General features: G+C 36.8%; 1 protein-coding gene across 2 annotated transcripts in view; it reads right to left on the minus strand.

The window, feature by feature from the left end:
* The window catches only part of KIF16B (kinesin family member 16B), a gene marked incomplete at its 3' end in the record, with an annotated part of 141114 nt that overhangs the window by 74249 nt on the left and 45557 nt on the right, over positions 1–21308 (minus strand). For both annotated transcript variants that reach the window (XM_082306684.1, XM_082306683.1), the window contains exons 13-15: positions 2685–2804; positions 2055–2106; positions 672–809 (exon numbers count right to left, since the gene is read on the minus strand). In XM_082306684.1, the coding sequence (XP_082162810.1) occupies positions 672–809; positions 2055–2106; positions 2685–2804 (310 nt within the window). The remainder of the gene's footprint in view (positions 1–671; positions 810–2054; positions 2107–2684; positions 2805–21308) is intronic.

Genomic DNA, 21308 nt, shown 5'->3' on the forward strand with positions numbered 1-21308 from the left:
AAACATCCCAAATCTCTGCTGCAGCACTCACCAGCTTACTTGTTAGCCAGTCCGTTCCAGGCAAACATAATATACCTTTGTTCCCAGCTGTCCCGGCTGCTTTTTTGTTTTCAGATTTTAAAGCTTTTATATTAAAATTATAATTCTCTAAACTTCCTCTATAAGTTTTAGCCTCCCCCTTTTTGTCATTTCCCTACAGCTGCAGTGAATTTCCAGCTGAATCTCCTACCATACAGGAGGATTTGGCAATAGCATTAAGTAGGACTGGCCTGAAGCTCGGGGAGGGGGAGAGGTGTCTCTGACGTTATTGTCGTCCTATAGAGACCAATATTCTGTTCCTTAATATCACAGCAACCTAAGCAATCTGGCATGGAGCTCACTTTATGTATAAACTTTGAATGAAATCAAATGGTAACTATCAATTCATACTCAAGATTATGAAGTGGCTTAAATTAGTAAAGAATTCTCTTTCTTTTCATCACATGGCAATTCTTTGACAGAACAAAAGCTCCACGGCTCTCCTGATCGTATCTGGCTGCAGATGAGAAGAAATGGAATTAAAATTAGTTAAACAATAACCCCTTTATATACACACAGATTTTTTTCAGTGCTGTCGCCAGAAAGAAAAGAAGATGCTGTATCAAAAATGCCATTACACTGGGTAATAATACCTTGGTTTAGGTGTGTGGCCTCTGTAATCTGAATACCATTCACAGAACACTGTGCTCCATTCAGTGGTATTAGATTCACAGTGCCGTTGAGATTTTCAAAGATGCAATGCTCACTTTCCAAATCAAGGCCATGAAGAACTAAATACAAAGAAATAAAATAACATAATTAGTCTCTTAACAACTAGTAAGATTAGCATACTGATATTAATTTATTAAGGACATATTGCACTACATAGTTGAGAATATCTTTTCTCTTTATTCCAGACAATGTTTTTTTCCTTCCTTCATCACATCCTGCATGCCTTAAATGTCGATGCTGTTTATTGTTTTATTGTAGTGGAAAGAGCAGTGTGTTGGGTTGCTTGGGTTTTTTGGTGTAACGTTCTTTCCTCCTATGTTTTAGCACCAGATTAGTAAATGCTTCTTTCCTTCTGATAGCAAACAGAAAAGTAAAATTTACATATTTGTAGAGATAAGGGGTTTTTTGACTGGTTTCTGGGAAATAATAAAAGCTGCTTGGCCTTAAAGCAACCATACCTAAGACTGAAAAGACAGGATATAATCTGTGATTGTAGACTAACAAGGATGGCTGAAATAAGGTTCTTATGCTGTTATATTCAGGCCTTTTATCAATCAGTTGTGCTACTTTCTGTCTCTTCTTCAACTATTGTATGACTATCTCTACCTGTATTGTTTAATACCACAAAGCAACACAAGTTCACTAGTTTCATGAAATTTATATAGAAATTTTAATCCAGGCATCTTTTGACCCACAAAAATGTACCAAACTAAGTTATCTGACTCTCAATCTCTCACCTGAGAATTAAAGAATGCAGTTATTTAACAAAACTGCCTTCAAGCAACATATGCGACAGGACAGTCCATGTCTGGCAGTTAGTTGCTTTGATAAGAAGTGAATAAGAAAATCAGTACAGGAAGCCTACCTACTTTTTGCCAACTTCCAGAATTTTCTTCAACTCAAATCTAAAGTCCAAAGACTGCTTTAGGTATAACAATATAACAATACTGTCATTATGCAAAGATTAAGAGAATGACTGTGCAGTGATTGTGACAGGTACTGTATTAAAAAGGATGGTATTTTTACAGGATGCTATTTCAAGAGAAGCAAGAAATAAATTAGTAACAAGTATATGAATATGAATAAATTTTAAGCCCACAAGCTGTTCTAGAAGTCATGCTCTCTGAAGCAAATCCCACATAATTCAGCTCTCAAATTTTCTAAAAATTAAAATATGCAAGAACATACAGACAAATAACTGGAAAAGGGAGAAAAATTATGCAGGTTTCTTCACAGATTGGGATGTTAGAAGAAGGAAAAACAACTGAAGAAAGAATGTAAAAAAAAAATGCCTAATTCCATACCAATATCCTGTTCTGTCACAGCATCTTCTCTGCCAACATATGTTTGGCCCTCCTAATTAAGAGAGAGAAACACACGTTATTTTCAGCTGAAATCTCCCTTCCTCCCCCACAAAGATAAAAGTTATCCTTCCACTTCCTCAGAGTAATATGAACAAAATATATGTTAAAACATACATGAAAAAAAACAGGTAGCATTTTTAGGATGCTTTCACAGTCATTATTATGCAATTTATTAGCAAAATCAAGTTTCAACTGTTTTGTGTAGAGCCATCTTTGTAGTTTTGAGGCGATTAATCTAAATTTGGATTTCAAGCGAAGCCTTACAATGAGATGAATGAAAAAAATCAATATGCATGGGTAGGAATATTAAACGCCTATCTCTGGTTAACCAGTTGACCCTCAGGATAAGCCTAAACAGTAAATTAACAGATATTTTAATTGAATCAGTTACAACCTCTTAAGGGCTTTTCTCACTATAGCGGAGAAACATAATGAGATTTTCTTACTATATTGGAGAAATGTAATGAGCACTATATTTAGATAGCAAATTAATACTACAATTTGTCTACTGGAAAAAAAAAAAAAATCACAAGGCATGTAAAGGCTATGGAAACACAGATATGTATTCACCTTCAAGTGGTACAAGATGATGCCAGTACTCAGCAGATCATCATCAATGCCAATGAGATGAGGCAGTTCAGAATCTAATACAACACCTATCCCTTCTTTCCTCAGAGCCAAGGTTTGTTCCTGTAAAGGACAAAAGTCTATTTATTAGGATATGCAAGAAATACCGTTCTTCCTTCTCTTTCTAAACCACATTTAATGTAACTTATTCTCTGTAGTATCACAAAAAAAAAAAGTGGGGTTTTTTTTATGGTTTTTTTTTTTTTTTTTTACATTTTCAATGCGACTGTTGTATTTCCATTGAGCATTCCAAGCTTGCTGTTCAGGAAATCTGTGAAAGTGTTATTTGAAGGAAACCAGACAAACAGCTGAAATACACCAGATAAGGAAGATCAATCAAGAGCATAATAAAGCAACACTGTCTAAAAGTGAGCTACGTACCACCTTGCATAATGGTAAGGGGAATTTAAAACACCTCAGAATTCAGTACAGCTAATGAATAGAAAACTGAAAACTCTTTGGCAATCCTTTAAATAAATTGAACCTTGCACAATAAAAAGACCCCAGACATCTGAAAACTCAGCAAGCCTAAGCAGTTAAAACAGCATCCAATGTAAGGGAAGCACTGACAACAGTAAATAAATATAGGAAATATTTGCTACATATAATTTCAATTCTTCACAATTCCTTTGGGCAACAGTGTACAGCCACTTGTAGGATGAAGCATCATTCACCAGGACTACAAGTGGGAGGCTTCAACCTCGGATAGAATACCATGTGACGTAGTACTGATCAGACAGTCTATTCAATAAATAAGAAATTAATTATAGCTTGGAAAGAAGTTTTAGTATTTATAAAGTGTATTTTTCCAGTTGAAACAAAATCCTGCTGGCTTCTAGGCCTGGAAGATAACGGCAACAGAGACTGTGAATGTGTGCACGCACCACCTCTCAAAATGAATGCGTTTTTCTATGTAAAACAGCCGAGCCCTTACGAGCCAAGGAAGACTGACAAGCCAGGAAGGAGAGACAACGTCAGCAAGTAGCACTTCTGTGTATTACAAGACGCACACTCTTCTCCTGGTGCTAGTAAACACAGAAAATAGGTTTTCTGACAGCAGCGTGACTCCTCCTTTTCCAAGTCATCAGTATGCCTTCTCCAGAGCCAACCAAGACACTACACTATTTGTAACAAAAAAACAAATAAGAGTTATATGTATTTTTCCAAGTACAGCAACTTGACAAATCTGAAAGAAGAAAACAGATGCAATATCTCATTTCCCTGCACAGTACAAAACATCATCAATATCGACACTGTTTAAAAAATTCTAAGTATAGATACACCTGGGTAAGATGAGATGATGACACAACATACAAGAGACACTCCAAAACAAGACCGGGAAATCCCGCTCTGGTCATGGATGGATTAAAAAGTTCTCCAGCATTCAGGAAAAAAGCTGCGATTCACGTTACCCTGCAGCTCTCTGACATTCAAAATGCACCTAGCTATTCCTTGATATTATAAAAGTGTCACCTCATAAACCCAAAAAATACAGCTTAAATCATCGTTCGAGTGAAAAAGTAATTTCAGTCAAAAATACCTATCACATATTAAATATTTATTGAGTGGCATCTACTGTTATACATAATTTATAATGTTCCCATACGATGAGGTTGAAGACTTAAAACACTGAGGACTGGTAGACTTTTACATAACTGCTGGCACCTTCGGCCCAATGGAACTGATAAAATATTAAGAGCTGAACATTTTTTCCCCAGGATAACAAAGCGTTTGCGAACATCCATGACTGAGGGAAAAATAGACATCCCAGGAGGCAAAGAAATTACCACTGGGTGAGAAAAATATCTCACAAATAATTAAGAATAAAGACAAAAAAAAGATTCTTCATTTTCCAGTCTTTTAATATTTACTTTTAATATCTATTTTAATATTTACATTTGTACTATATTCAGAAATAAGGCAGGTATAATTGTGATTTAAAATAGATGTGTTGCTTATTTATTCAGATCTAAAATTAAAGAACACAAATTAACTGACTTTCTAAACCCTTATTTTGTAAATGACTACCATTCACATGGAATGCATCTTGTTGATGGAAGCATTATAATAAATGCAATGGAGAGTAGTTGCAATTAACTATAATTTTTTTTTTCTTTAATACTTGCTGTAAATTAGCTTTTACCTTCAGATACAATTTACTAAAAATCCTGAATCTTCATCAGGTATCTGCAGTTACTGCTAAACTTTAATCGTTTGGCTTAAAATTTAATTCCAGATTCAAAAGCTTCTGCAAGGAAGCCTCGAAATGCCAAACTGTGCCCTTTTGCCCCAAACCAAAATCACAGAAACCTCATCAACAATAGATCTTTATTACTCTGTTCTCCCACAGCGAGAGAAAGAGAAGAAAAAGGCCAGAAAGAAGTAGCCAAATTGTCCCTCTTTCATCCTCGACAGCACAGGAAAGATGTTTCTAAAGGAGGACAGACCTCCTTTGAAATAAATTGAAGGTCTGTAAGCTATTATAAGGCAGAGAAATGATTAGGTCTGAGCCATGATTTGATTCACTTTCATTTGTGCAACACAATTTTAAGAAGCAGTGAATCCCTAACTTAAATGACAAGAGCAGGAAAGGTCACTGTCCCTATTAAAACACCACCAATTCAGAAAATTTATGAAAACCTCAAGATACAGTTTAAGAAAGCTGAATGTACTGCATGCATCTTAGCTTGAATTACGCTTGAACAGAAAAGTGTACACATACTCCTTCAGTATTTAAGATGTGTCCATAAACTGTGGAAAATAAAGCAGGCCAAGTATTATCCGCAAAGGAGCACTCCAGTTAATATAAATGGCTACTGTGTGACAAAGAAAGAAAAAAAAAAAAAAAGAAAAAAAAAGAAAAAGGTTTTCTTCTTTAGGAGCCTCTAAATCAAAATGGGCTTATATGAAGAATAGAAACTCAGAAAGTAATTCTGAGTCAGTACATAAGAAAATGCTTTCTTGAGTCAAAGTTAAAATAAGGGGATTATATTGTATATTTAAATGATGGTCTCTTTGAATTCAGCTCTGACTCAGCAGTCAGAAATATCCTGATATAGTAAATTCATTAACACTTCTGTGAGAGATGTAAGAGCTATTGTGAAATCTCATCCCTTCTGCACTGATGTATTAAGTTTGCTGTATTAACCGATACAGAAGCATCTCCAAGCTCACAGCTAAGATATGTTCTGGTAGTTTAGGAACAAAATCTCTGTGTAAAGTACTTATTTGAGCTGTAGAGTTCAATCTTCATCATATACAAGTGCCTACGACAAACAACACCTCTAAGATACATAGGATTTCTTTAAATCTATTTCTTGAAATGCACACACAAAAATGGAATCACACAAGTTTACTTTCTTAACAAACAGCGTATTGAATTAAATTTAAAAAGAAAATAAGCCCAAAAGACATTTCTAACATTCCTTGACCAATCTACCAGTCAAGTGAAACGTATGCTGCTACACGCCCAGCACGTATGAAAGAGTACATGTAATTAGTACACTGCCCTTTTAATGAACAGAACCTCTTGAAGGAGTTTAATTTCTGTTACACTTTCCAATGCAAAAGCTCAATTCTTTTATTTAAATATTGAACAGTTAGCTGCTGGCACATAGTCCTAAGAATACACTGTGCAGACACTTTCAGTAAAACATAACATTATGCTGGCTAAGTAAATTGTCCAGATGCCTATATTTAAATTATGCAACAACGCGTAATACCAAATTAAAGAAATTATGGGTAAAAATGTGCAACAGCAAAAGTTTTTGCGTTAATATTTAACCAGACTACACTAGAGCAGATTCTTACACTAACACATACTTTGGGTGCATTTGATTTCATTGAAAATACGCTATTATATCCTGAGTTCACAAAAATGTCTGAAGATACTCAGTGGCCCGGCACTAACATTAAGCTCTCTATAAAATATATAGATGTAAACTGTACATAAGGGAAGTTCTTAATTGGTTTTCCTCCAGTTATGTGTTCAGTACACTTCGCGTTCCCTTTAAATCACTGGAAACAACAGCACAGAGGACAAGAATGTTTCAAGTTTGATTTAAAACTAGATTTCTTAGTGTCTTAATGTATATTATCAGTAAATACACCTTAGAAATTTGTGTTATCAATACAAATTCTGAGTCTCTTGACTCCTGCTAATTTTTCACTTTAAAAAAAATTCTTACAGCAATGAGTTCTTCAGCTACTATGCATAAAAATCAACGTAAGAAAACACTTCTCATTCACATTTACTGCTCTTTTGATACAATGAAGTGGTTTTATCGTGTCTTCTGGGGGAGTAAGAAAAATCTTCCTTTAAACTCAAATTTGCGATAACAAAAAAACCACACACACATATATGTGTGTGTATATATATATATATATATATATAAAAAATACAATGATTCACTATGCAGCATTTTCTGCTTTTGGTGGTTACCTTCCAAGAGACTGTGCTGAGAAGGGGCAAACATGGAAGCAGCACTTCTGACTGAAGAGAAATGCCTCCTTTCCTGGCCACCTCCCCAACTTTTCAATTTGTGAAACCTCCCATAATTCCTGACATTTTTGAGAAAACAAGAGGGGGGGGAAAAAAAAAAAATCTTTGGAGGGTTACTTTTATTGTTTGTCTTTACCTAGCCCTCTCTTCTTCTTAGTTTCTACAAGGTCTAGCCCAACAACCCTATGCATTTTCATTCAGATCATATCCCCTTGAATAACGTATAGCTTTCCAATTCTTGGCATAAACAAAGTATAGCAATGCTATCAGTGTTATCTACATTCACAGCTTTATATTTTAATAACAAGGTACACTGCATGCCTTATTAAGACAAAAAATTCATGACGTTTAATTTGCATTAGATAGTAAAAACCTGTGTAGATCCACTCACAATCAGACAACTAAAGAAACTACACTCCAATTTACCAGCACAAACAATTTTTCACTTAAACTTTGTTAACCTGTAAATTCTTTCTGCATTTAGCTGCGGGTTGCCATTGCATTATAAAGCCAAACAAGCTAAATTATATACCAGTGAGGTTTTATAGAATAAAACCCAGGAATAGTTTAGCTGAATAAATTACTAGAGCTTCCATCAAACAATTGAAGTACACAAGCTAAATTATTCTGCCATTTTCCATATTAATATATTGCTTTGACACCATAACTAAATTATCTAATAATCAGGAACTCAGACAAACAAAATATTATATTATTGTATGTATTGTATGCATCATCTGTGCATTCCACAGAAGTCTAATTTATCTTTAGCGTTACAAAATTTTCCAGGTATGTCACTGGGATATGTGATGCTTTTATTCCTGTATCACCCTCCATATATTTATGCGCTTGTTTACGTTAATCAAACACTCTTGTGAAATATGAAAGCTTTCAGTGCAAATGAAAAAATACTGTTTATCACCATGTTTCCCCCCCCTTCTTTTTAAACAGGGGAATTTTTTGCCTACTTATCTAAGACAGACAATCCTTCAGCATGCAATTCCCTTATTATGTAAGCTTTAAAAACGTTGTTTGCAACTACATTAAATTCCATACAGCGTCGGTAAACAATAACTGTGCTTCATGAAAATGCCTCTCTAACTTTGGTCTCGGACTTCAACTTGCACGCAATTCTGCATGACTCGTAGAATTGCTAAAACCTTGAGGCTGATGCAAAAGCCATGAAGCATTTCTATCACGTGTTCTTTGGTGTTTGAGCGAATGCTTGCAAAGCACCAACTAAGTCAAAAGTTACTAAGTCAAAAAAAAAAAAAAGAGTTACTAAGTCAAGTGTCTACCTAAGAGCTCTGACAAAAGCCAGTCTTCAACTACGCAACAGGATCACCACCCTTGTACAAAACAGCTGCAGGCCACGGCCCAGTTCCATCTCTACATTATTTCTCTTCCCTTCCAAATACAAGGTTTCTAACTGTTGTTTTCCACTCAGAGCTTATTCCCATTATTTGGGTGGTACAGTCCTCATCTTTGGAGGGGTTTTTAATGGATTAAAAATAGCAAGATTTAAGAGGAATACACTGCAGACGGACTTCTGTTTCTATTTACAGAAATTATCTGAGTAATTCTAGATTTAATTCTTCTGAAAGAAAAGTGCTACATAAACAGATGGACTACTCCTCTGAATTTTCACTGCATTGCATGCTAATTTTTATGTTTACAAAGAAGATATGGCCAACTATTAAAGTTGCACTCACAATATTATGAGGCGAGCATACTAAAAATTTAGTGAAGTTGCCAGTAAGCCCTACAAAACACAAGAAAACTTACTTGATTAGCTCTGTAATTTAAGTAAAAATTCAGGAATTTTACCTCTGTTTAAAATGCTGGCAATGTTTCTCCTACCTGAGGGGAAAGAACTGGAAGTTACCTCCTATGTTACGAAGTGCAGTTCCCAAATACCACAATAAATCATTTTATAGATTACACTCAGGCTATCATCCATTATATAATGTAAATTGTTTTCAAATATTTGGTCTGAACATACCAACAGTCAGTTCATACTGGTGTATTTTGCATCACTATTGACATTCAGCTGAAATAATTCTTTTCCTTCTCTGGCATTTATTCCTTGATACAGTTACTGACAGCAGTCATATCTACTCTCCTTACTGTGGTTATACCAGGCCAAACTCCAAGCATCTCCTGTCATACGACCGGGCTCGCCATACCCTGGTGTTTAACGCATCCCCTCTCAAGGCCATCTTCCTTGACCTTGATGACTTACATGCCACATTCCCAGCGTATATGCCATTTTTCCAGCACCATGTACAACAGCACCCCTATTTTCCACTCACTGCACAAAACATCTGTCTGATCCTTCCAAGATTTCATTTGTCTTTCACGCGGGTGTACTATCTGATGACAGTAAAGTCTCATGCCATCCTCCTCCCCTTCCATGGTGCATTAAGTTCTTATTAGCCCTGATGCTTTTGCACTGCAAACTATTTGCCATAAATCACCCTTCTATTCTTCTAATCCTTACAGTGATTCCATCCAATTACATCTCCCAGCTTTAATATCAGAAAACTTCACCAGTTAACACACCTAAAGAAATTGTTAAACGTGATCAAGCCAAAAATGAGCTCCAACACCACCTCCCCCCCCCCCCCCAAAAAATCCAAAACCAACTCACTACTACCAACTTCCCTCCCTTCCCAGTACCACCGCTTCCATCACATCCTCTGTATAACCACTTTTATTTTATTTAAATTCTAATCTCCACACTACCTAAGTAAGGAAATTGTTTCCTATGTGTCCCAGGGTCAAATGCTTTACTGGCATCTTCAGAGATGAGAACTGGTCCTACAGCTGGTTGTAGCAGGGATCACCGATGGACAGAACCAGATCCAGCACGTACTGAGCAGACAAGCCAGGGCCGGCTAGCTCTAGAAACGATCACAGACTATAGACAACATTATAAATATTAATTAAATAGGAAAAGACTATTGAAAAGCCAACAGATTTACAGGGAAGGAGGTAGTTATGATGGTTCCAATTTTTGAAAGACATATGGCAGAAATAAATATATCATTTTAAAGAAGTCTTCACAACAAAAGCATTCCTTAAAGTCTCCTCACTAGTCCTGCAAATATAAGCCATTCAGGAGGCAATATTAGTCAAAGTTTTGAGTCCCTCCACAATTTACTTCAGCATAATAAACGTAGGTCAGAGTAGCAGTTCTGAATTTAACATTTGCATTTAGCTTTAAATGTTTAGTTCCGCTAGGTGGATTTTAGCAGACTGTTTTTCTTTCATTTTGAGAACAGAGTTTATAATGACTTTTCTGGTAATTGATGAAGGTATAATCATTTTACTTTTTTCCCCAGAAATAATGTACTAGGTTTTACTAGGTCAGTGACAGCAAATACGAGTTGTCACTTATGTGAAGTTTTTTAATGCAAATTAAAGGACTATTAAAAGGTCAGAAATAGAAAAAAAAATATATTCCCTTTGATCTCGAGGCAAACATTCGAGGATGCTACAAAAAGACAGAATAAAGTGCCCTTTAAAAACTCTCAGTTTGATTTTGTGTACCCAAAGCATAAAATAATTGGTGCTTTAAGCTGGCACAAATGGCAGTAGCAACTGGTTGTACGACATGAAGTGACTAGGGTTGCTGTTGATCTTCTTTTGTAAAGCCTGTAAACTCAGTTGGGGAAACTAAACTTTTCTTAGCAACTATACACATCTTCCCCTAATTCAAATTCCAGTGAAATAAACCCTATCTAATACAAAATTCAAATTCTATCATTAACAGTATACAAGATATGTATATGTACATAAAAATGTAAATAAAAACTGTATACATATACATAGTATAGTGTCAATTGACTTGAATTCTCTAAATTGCAGCATTTACAGCACAACGATTGAAAGCTAGGAGAAGAGACAGAGGAAATGCCCATGTCCTTTAATTACATTTAATGAAACTACTGTTTATTCCACAATTTTAACAAATAAAAACAAACAAGTCATTCTAATTTGTAATAGCCCAATATAGTTATTTAACTGCTTTAAAGAACAGCATAAGGGGATGCCACATACTTGAACTGTGATCGTAATAGAAGGACCTCAATTTTAATTAGAAACAATAACGAATCACAGGTATAGATGCCAAACAAGATAAAAGCATCCATAGAAAAAAAAAAAAAAAGATTAGGTCAAACAAATAAAGAGGATAAACACGCATAAGATGGAGGGAAAGGACAAGATGACGAGAGTATAAGACCCAAAATATATTCATGGGAAACTTGTATCAAAGGGAAGTGTACTTTAAAAATTAATTAGATAAAAACAACCTATACTGTGAAATCTATAATCTGGCATCAGTCCCTAACACCAAGGCCAGAAGAAATATCGTCTCTAATGGAAGGAAAAAAAAAAAAAAAACCCACAAACAAACAAACCAAACCACCAAACAAACAAAAAACCACCCCCAAAAACCTAAGCCATATTTCATAGGCAAGACAGACATTCCAAATACTGACTGAAGTGTAAAGTTCCCATCACATTTTCTGTAAGTTCAGCTAAAATTGAATGGGAAAAAAAACAGAAGGGAGGGGAAACGCTTGCGATCTATGTAGGTTAGACTACAGTGTACGGCATTCTTGGCAGACTGCAGCTTTGCCAGACTTGAGTATTTTTTTAAATTCATGGCCCATTTAGACGATGACAGTAAGTTAGCACAGCTTTGCCAGCTACTAACAGAAAATAACACTTCCTTTAAAGATACAAACCTGCTGTATATTTTGGGAGAAAATGCAAAGCAATCTACTCAAACCTCAAGAGGCAATCACTGACCTTTGCAATTTGCTGACTGATTTGAACCCTAACTCGGATAGCTGTCATCTTTTTTGCATTCTCAGAAAAACCTCCAGGGGACTACTTTTTGCCAGCTAATACGAAAGAATAAAAAAGAAAGTCATGTTCACCAAAGGAGGTATGACATTTGTTATATTTACTTACTGTAAAAAATGAGGCAAGTTCTTCTTCTGCAGTGGCAAAGCTTTACATTATTTTTATAACCCTACAGAGATTTGAAAACATTAGTGCACAAATGCTGCGTATCATCACAAGCCTTGCCTCTCACCTGAATTCTCAGCAACTCCTGACAAGTACTACTGCACCTCAAAATTACAGATCTAGTGGAGGTAATTCATCCCACTATTTAAGTGAACTCAAAATAAAAGATTAATGCATTGATATGGAGTACAATGTAGCACTTTTCAATGACTTATAATGACTGGCAAGTAAATATCACCAACCACAACAGATGGAGGGCAAATCCACTCTTTCAATCCTAAACCAAGGCAGCCAAGAGACTAAGAGTTTTATATTTTCAGAAGTTAAATAATACCTCATGATGGGTCTAATTTTAACGATTTCAATAAAAAGCAGACTAGGTGTTTGAATATTCATTTAAATGCTTCATTAACATAAACTGTCAGGAGTACATTAAAAATATGTTTTAAAAATGTTGCCAACCACGACTATGTGACATTTAAGTCAGCTTGAATTTAACATGTACAATGTCCTTTCTTAATGAAAACCAGTTGACGGGTGGATTAAGACCAAAAAGATCACTAGTAAACAAAAGCTTACGACCTCTAAATACTACTTGTTGAATTCAGGACAAACTTCAATATTGCTTTACCAAAAGCAATCTATGGCATTAAACATTTAAATACGTTACTTTAAAAACAGAGAAAACTTTTAGATTTCCTATCTAAAGCAGCTTATACTTAGACAAAACTACAGAGATTTAAACATAAAGCCAAATATAACCAAATTCTCTCCCAGGCATATTTCAATTAAGTGTCTTAATGAGTGTCTTAAATTCAGCTAATCAATTAGGGTCTTAAGAGAGTGGCAACTTTAAAGGAAAACGGCCAAAAGGAAATTCCTCAGGGAGAAACTCTCTCAGATTTCCCTGGGTTAGGGATACAATAAGATACATTTTCCCGGGGTTAAAGGAATCTTTAACCTTAAAATCCTCCTTTGCCTTTCTGCTATGCTCCCTATATATGACCCTAACTCTTAAACTAGTCAAGGTTCATCAGACCACAGCCTCCTTCCCTCCACGTCAGAACTCCATGTTGGATTTTGCAGCCATCTCTCCATTGACTGAAACCAGAGAAAGAAATAATGAGAGCCCACGATGTGATCACGTAATTAAAGACTGTGTAAATAGAGGTAAATGGCAGAGAGATTACTATAATTCAGCTGGGCATTTTAAAACATCTACATTTCAGCTGTCCAAAAGTGCGACTTTATATTTGCCACATTATCAGCTGCATTTCTCCATGGAAAAAGCTTTCCTTGCAAACATTAAGTAAGCTGGTATATGTAAGCAAAAAGACAAATGGATCTGTGCTTTCCTATAGAGGCCAATTAACAACTCAAATGAACACCAGAAAACCGAAACTATATGCTGCCCCTCTTCAACACAGATAATTCTTGGTTATGTGATAGTCACTCTGCCCGAGTATAAGATTTATTGTTTTCCACAAAATTTAGAGTGTCCCTGCAGCATGGAATCAGTAAATAAATGAATATTGCAGAGCAATTGCCATATCAATATTCCAAACTCTGGTTTTCTGAGTTCCCATTAAAAAGCTGTCACCACAAAAGCTGCAGAAGCACATATGACAGGTGGATCCTGCTGGGAAAAAAAACAAACAAACAAACAACAAACAACTAAGGACATGTCATTCCTTCATGCAAAATATAATCCACAATTAGGTATCCTGATTTTTTTTAAAGCTTCTGGATAGCTTATCTGGCTCCTTAGAGCCATCAAGCTTCCCATAATGGCTAGGGTATGGGATTTTGAATTGTTTCACTTGACCAGAAATTCTTCTTCAAAACAAACCTCAAAGTTCTTCAAAACAAATCCCCACATTCAACTGAAAAAAAAAAAATCAAAACAAAACAAAAAAGGAGAGACCAGTCATTGCTTTTTTCCCCAAGATTCATGGTATTTTCTTGAGTCACATCAGCACCCTTCTTGGACCACCATCACCTTGTCAAACCCTCGTGCTGACCATGCTAATATCTAATCAAAATCAGAGGTCTGATACTGTAGCCTGAACTCAGGAATGGAAATGAAGGAGGATTTTAATAAGCTTTTAAGGGGTAGTAATAAGCCCATTTCACTCCTTACAGCATCAGGCTGCTTCTTCACATAATTAAGCACTGAGCACCTGTGGACCGCTACAAAATATAAGAAGTTAAAACACTGTTCTTTATGAAGAGTTTTGAAATGTATCCCATCTCCACATTTGTCTCCTTATGCTGTGTGAACACAGCCACAAAATGAGAACTCGAGGGGAAATGAAAAACAGTTGGAAACAAAATAAAGTTCCAGCTTTTGGCAATCAAAGATTTGGAGAAGTGCTCATGCAGGAAGATACTTTTTAACAGAAATTTGCCATACAGAAAATCCAAGAATTGAATGAAACACTCAAAGCAAATCCTTCAGCAACAGTTTGTCCAGATGCTGCAAACCAGACTTTTAAAGACATTAAATGTAAATATTTAACAAAAAGCTCTACAGAAGCTGACATTTTGAAGACAGGTAAGTCTTTAACAGGTCTGTTGTGCACTAGCTGGTCTTAATTATATCTTCTGGATTTATCTAAGGGTAAAAACTCCAGATCTAGAAACGGTGATATTCATGGATGAACTACAACTAGGTCAGAAGCTGCTCAAAATCACAGAACTTTTGCCAAAAAAGTTCCTGCAAAACAATAAGGCTTCCTTCACACAGAAGGGGAAGTGAAAAAGGAAATATTAACTACCCCATAACATTCTACCCAAACCCTGTGTTTTTAAGGTATTCACACAGCCAAATCAAACTGAAAACAAATGGAAATCGGGCACCTAAAATACTTGCAAGCGCTAACTGATATTTCAGTACCTAAGATGGGGATAACCTGAAACACCAGCACATTGCCCTCCAACAAATGAAACTGAACCTGCACCCTCTTTAACAAGACTCTATTGGATGAGTCAATCACTGCTGACAAGATTTTTGATTTCCTTCTGGGAAGACTGGAGTGCAAAGAGAAGGATATTAAGTTACATTAGATTGTCAGGGCTGAGTATTCTCTATACTATATGTCTCAATAATGTCCTCCTACTCAGAGGGGAAAACATATAAGTGTACCAGAAAAAAAAAATTTCTGCATAATAAAGCAATCTTGCTATGGACCAACTGGAAAAAAATCTACAACAGCGTCAGAAAAAATGATTTGGAAACACAGGTACATTCACAGAGCTTTTCACGTTTGCATTAATGGGTTAAACCATCCAGACGACATGCTGAAGAGATGGAACAGACCCACTCCTTACTTTTGAATGCTGCATTGCCTCCTGGAAGACAGGCAGACATTTCATCAACAGTTTTCCAGACAACTAGCATATACATAGTCATCCTGCCAATATTAGGAAATATTGGAAATGCATGCCAGGAAATATTAGAAATGCCAGCATTAGGAAAGCTATTGATACGATGGTTTAGAATGTAAAAAGATTTCTCTAAGCATAATATTACCCAAAGAGCTAAAAGAGGAACAAGGAACTTCCACTGCAAAGTATGAGAAAACATTTACTGTACGGATGAGTGGAGGAAGAGGTAGGGGAGGAGAAAAAAAGATTTCAAAATATTGTGAAGTCTGGTTTGGGCTTACTAGTAATAATCCCTTAAAAGATGAAGGGAGAAGCAGAGCTGAGTATTTAACTTGTTATGTTTTGGATGGGAACTGGTTACACGGACACCCTTCTTGCTCTGCAGGCTGGCTTCCTTACAAAATACTTATCACAAAGAGATCAGCCAAGACAAAACACTGAGCAGCAGCTGAAAGAAATTCGATTGTGTCTAATTGTGATTGACAAGACAATTCCAGGGTAAAAAAAAAAAAAAATCTATTCCAAGAAAACAACTTTGAAATATTTGAGATTTCCATTAAAGTGACAGCCTACACATTAAATACGAAAAGCTGTTTTGTTCCGTATTATATCAGTGAAGCTGCTCCTCTCCTTAGTGGGTGTCTGCTAAATGAGCTTTTTTGTATTCTATAAAGGTGCATATACAATATCAAATTTCTGTCCTATGTTTTACTATGTTCAGCTTGACGCAGGTATGGTTTCTGGAATAACAAAATAAATTTTGAATCACCTGCCACAAAAGCAGTAGGTGCTATTTGGGAGGCAAGGGGAGGAGAGGAGGAAATATGGAACACACCACCAGGGAGGAGGTGTATGCTTTATAATCTGTGGGCATGCCAAAGCTACGTTTTGTACTATCCTAGCACTTCAATGAAATGCTTTTGAAAATTAAAAATAAGCTCTTCCTTTATAAGCAATAAATTAATTATTTATATAATCATCAATTATTAAAGGAGATATTGATTCCCTCACGCATACATATGTTAGATAAGGCACAAATTCCTGTTATGTCTTCTCCCTCTAGTCAATGGGACAAAGAAATAACACCATCCTGCTGGCTGCCAGGGTCACTTTCAATACAATTAAAACCAAAAGTTTAGTACAATTGAGACACTTTAGTCTTCCAAGAGGAAGAAACGTCTACTATCCAAAGCCACAAAGAAAACCACAACTGAGAAGAAACTTCCTAATCAGTCTTTCCCCCATCTCCTGGAGCATTAGACCACACCAGCCTCATCAATCAAGAAAAGCCATTAAAGAATCTGCAACAACCAAGATCAGAAAACTGTAGTTTTGTTGTGCAAGGCTTACTGTGAAAGTGCAGGTGCTCCTGCAGCAGCCCACACAGGCATCAATAGCTCTCTCAAATGAATGTCAATTAAAAAGGCAGATGCAAAATGCAGAACTGCTTAAATGAGCAACTGCCAAGATAGTGAAGCTAAAATGATGGAAAGTTAATGATGCTATTCCTTTAAAGAATAAGGGAATTGCAGGAGCAGTTCTTAAGTCTCATAAGGTCTGCTTACCTTTCCCATTTTTCATTGTTTCTCTTTCCCCCTCAAAACTAACTGCCACGTGCTCACTGCTGACATGCAGCTGTCTATTAATACACAGAAACCCTATTATTGTAGCGGCATCCCAAAGCACCACTATACTTAACGTGCTGCAAGGATTTCCATTAGAAGCCTTGACAGATTCAAAGTAATTTTTCAGGAACTTTGGCCTTCGTTCCAAGGACAAACTTAACAAGTTGCAGGGCCTGCTTCTTGACACTTTAGACCTCGTACAGACAGAACTACTACTGACATCTGAGAAAAATTCCCTGAATAGAACTGCAGGATTTGGCTAATTGTAAGTAGAGGTGCCTGTTTGGCTGCTCAGGCTTCCCGGACGCTAGCTGTAAAATCCTATTTTCCAGTGGCTTATAAAACTTTAACCATCAAAGCTCCCATTCTCCGTGCTGGAGCATCTGCTGCAGGCTGGTTTCTGCCCCCATCAGCTTGGGTTTAAGGGAAAACTGTTCTTCTATTTCAAAAAATGAGGCACACAGAGCATTTTGCCATGTCTCAAGCGGGGCAGGCTTCACCTCTTCACAGCCTCCTATGTGTGACCACACTAAGCATACATTACTCTCAAAGGAAAGTCTACGGATTTCAGCACGGACATTTGGGGCAGAGAACAAGACTTTTGTTGCCATTAGTGATCCTTCCTCGCAGGAGGTACTATACCTTCCAGCTAAGAGACAGCAACTCTGCCCTCGGTGTTCTTTATGCTGGTATTTAAAAGCAAGAAGGGGCCTGGCCGGAAGAGAAAGAAATAGGCTATCTTAATTCATCCTCTTCTCCCATATGCATTACAATACAGTCTTTAATTACACGATCATGTATTTTCTACAGGACCTGTGAATAATTCACTCCATAGACTGTACTCTGGGAATGAATCAAGAGAATGCGGTGAACTAGACTATTATCTACAGGACTCCTACCTCACTTGTTGCTAAAGCTGGATGATGAACGAGTCATGGAATTGTAGAGGAAAAACACCTTGTTTCATAGCTACCACATTTATTCATTTTAAAAGCCATTTCGGTTTTTGTGTGTTTCTTGGGGGATGGGAGAATTAAGAAGCGTTTCACTTATCTGGAGTTCTGTTTTGTTTATTATTTACCTAAGAAATTCAACTCTACTTCTGTAGAGATTAATCTAAAGTAATAGATTATTTTAAATCTATTAGTCCCTTCCTCAGGGCCAAAATGTAACCCTCACTATTGAAAGAAACTGAAGAAGTAGTAGGATTACGCATACTAGTAAGGAAGTAGGAGTATAGAACGAGTAGGATTATGCATACTAGTAAGCAACAACTACCAAGGAGAAAAAACAGACTTCAGGACTAGCAACGCAATAGCGAAGTCTTTTGCTGAGAAAGACACATAGGCTTGGTTGCTGTCAGTTCTTGTCCCTCACAGCCCAGCTACTGAGGTACAGAGTGAATGAACGTGAAGAGACACATGGCAGTCAGAAACGGGCCGTGCCCTTTCCTTTGATCAGGAATACAGCCTGATGGCAACAGCGGCAGATTTGTGCTGCCATCTGTGTTTGAGACCCCTCTTAGTGAATTTCATTAAAAATATCATCTCTGTAGTTAGGAGGAACAAAGAGCAAGCACATCCCTCCAGCGGCACTTCCACCACAGTGTGGCTGTATGAATCAAGGCTACGCTCAGTTGCCAATTAAGACATTAAGTCAGGTGCACAACAGTACCATGTACTCAAAGCTATCAGAATCACGCAGTAATAAACTCCTAAATATGCTACTAAAAACACCAGCAGAATAAAATGGTTCTAGTATTTCATATCCGATACACATTGCCATTAGAAACAGTTCCTTTGTGAGGGACTCAAGATGAATTTATGTTTTTTGTCTAAAATGTTGATGTTAGAATGCTTCTTTACCCTCCCACAACGAAGTCCAACGAGGAATTTACATTCTGTCTTTTCTCCTTCTCACTACTTCTTTGCTGATCCTTTAGAAGAAACAGCTTTCAGGGTATATTTCTTCTTCTTTTTTCTACAGGCTAAATCAGGAGCTTCCCCTGCTTTCAATTTAGCTCCCCTTCCTGCCACAAGAAAATTAATAGAAAAGCAGACCAAATGCCCAGGAGGAATTGTTGAACAAGTGGCATCTGAGCTGTAGAAAGGATTTCAAAAGCAACTCACTCTGTCTGACTCCCTCTCATTTGAAAACCGCCTACAAGCCCTAGGGATGGATTAAAGCTAAGCACGGCCTGGATGATCTACAAATGCAGGGCCCCAGTTGTAAGGAGGACAGCAGCGAAATACTTGCGAGTATGGTTATTCCTAGAAACCGGAGGGCCTCTTTTGGAATGCACAGCCTGGATCAACCAAACTATTCAACCCTGCTTTAATCCGTGGCTGGTGAGCTCAGAAATGGCAGCCCCCGACCGTGCTTCTCTCACGGTCCAGGTGGGTTCAAGTGGGAAAAACGGTTTAAAACTGAAATAAAAAACAATCAGTAGCATTAGGCATCTCTTGATTACGACCTTCTAGCAGAAACTGAAAGTTAAAAGTGGTCAGACCACCGCAGAGGCATCGCAAGCAGCTAAAGAGGCAGCAAAAGCGAAAGGAGGTTTCTTAATAAGATGAACACAGGTGGCAGAGACAGACTTGAAATCAGACAACTATTTCTTTTGAAATCTACTTTTGACTGCTGCACTCAGCGTTCCCCAGGTGGCTGGGACCCTTTCTATAGCGTTTCTATTAGGGAAAGAGCTACAGTAGATCAGTAGCACCAGTTCCCAATTTAGTATTTTTTCTTCCTCTGACAACAGCAAGCCAATGCTGAGAGTGGACAAAGCACTGAAAAAAAAATCACTGCTGAGTGAAGAGCAATGAGAGCTGCTTTCCTGAAGAAAAAGTAATGTGTATCTCAGGACAACCACATAAACCCTTAAAAAGTTTGTTTGCTTGCTTTTATAGAAAATTCTCTCTACTGTATTTTCTTTCTTCTCAGTCTGCATTGACCTAGCCATACTTACCAGACTGAAGCAAGCGGGACGATCAGTTAAAGTAATGATCATCACTTAATCATGGCATCTGTTCAGTAATATAGTATGAAAAAACAATGTCTATTTAAGGTAAAACAAATCATGTTCGGATGATCTCTGTCCAAACTCAAATTCCAAAGCAGAAATCTGTGTGCTGGCCAATAGCATAAAGATCCATTCATTTCATCTTAATGACAAAAAAAAAAAAAAAAGGCAGGGGGAGAGATATAACGTTATGTTTTCATGTCCCATCTTCTAAACCAACCCCCAAACAACAAAAAGTCCATCTGTAGAGGCTTTTGGAGGAGGGTAGCTATGTGACATTTAGTAACGACAGTTTATCCCAACTTTAAATCTCACAACCAGAATAGATGATTTTATAGACTACAACCACTGCCAGTAACTGCTACACTTGGGAAATAAATAAATAACGCACGAGGCCAGGTATAAGAAAACAAACCCTAATAAAACTGAGAACTAAACCAGATATTACTTGTCATCACTCGAGAGGCAGGAGTTGTGGATAAATACTGTACAAGGATTGAGGACAGTAAACACTCCTTTACTGCCAGACAACTTTCCCAAAAAAAGAACAAAAAAACCCAAACTTATTAAATTTTAATGTACTGAAATTCAATTATAAAGCTACAGAAGTGATTAATGAAGAGAAAAATGTTAAAAGAAACAGTTATAAATAGAAGCTGCATATCCTTGCCACTGGCTTTTCAACTGCAAGATCCATTAAAAGAAAAAGCAAGTAGCAGAAGTGGCCTGGTGAAAGATCTGTACGTCTAAAAGCCTGCATGCTTTCTCAACGATATTACCTGGTCAAATAAAAGATACCACCTCTCCCAGAAACTGTTCTTTTATACCCATAAAATATCAGAGCTGTAACGAAGTTAAGAGAATAAACACATTTTAAAGGCGTTAGCTAAAGTAATTTGTCAAACATTCTAGATATACAGTAATCTGAAAGAGAGAGTTGAAAAATGTTCTGACAAATAATTTTGAATGTACATAATCATTCTACAGTGCAT

Source organism: Platalea leucorodia (assembly GCF_965183815.1).
Source record: "Platalea leucorodia genome assembly, chromosome: 3".
Lineage (NCBI taxonomy): Eukaryota > Metazoa > Chordata > Aves > Pelecaniformes > Threskiornithidae > Platalea > Platalea leucorodia.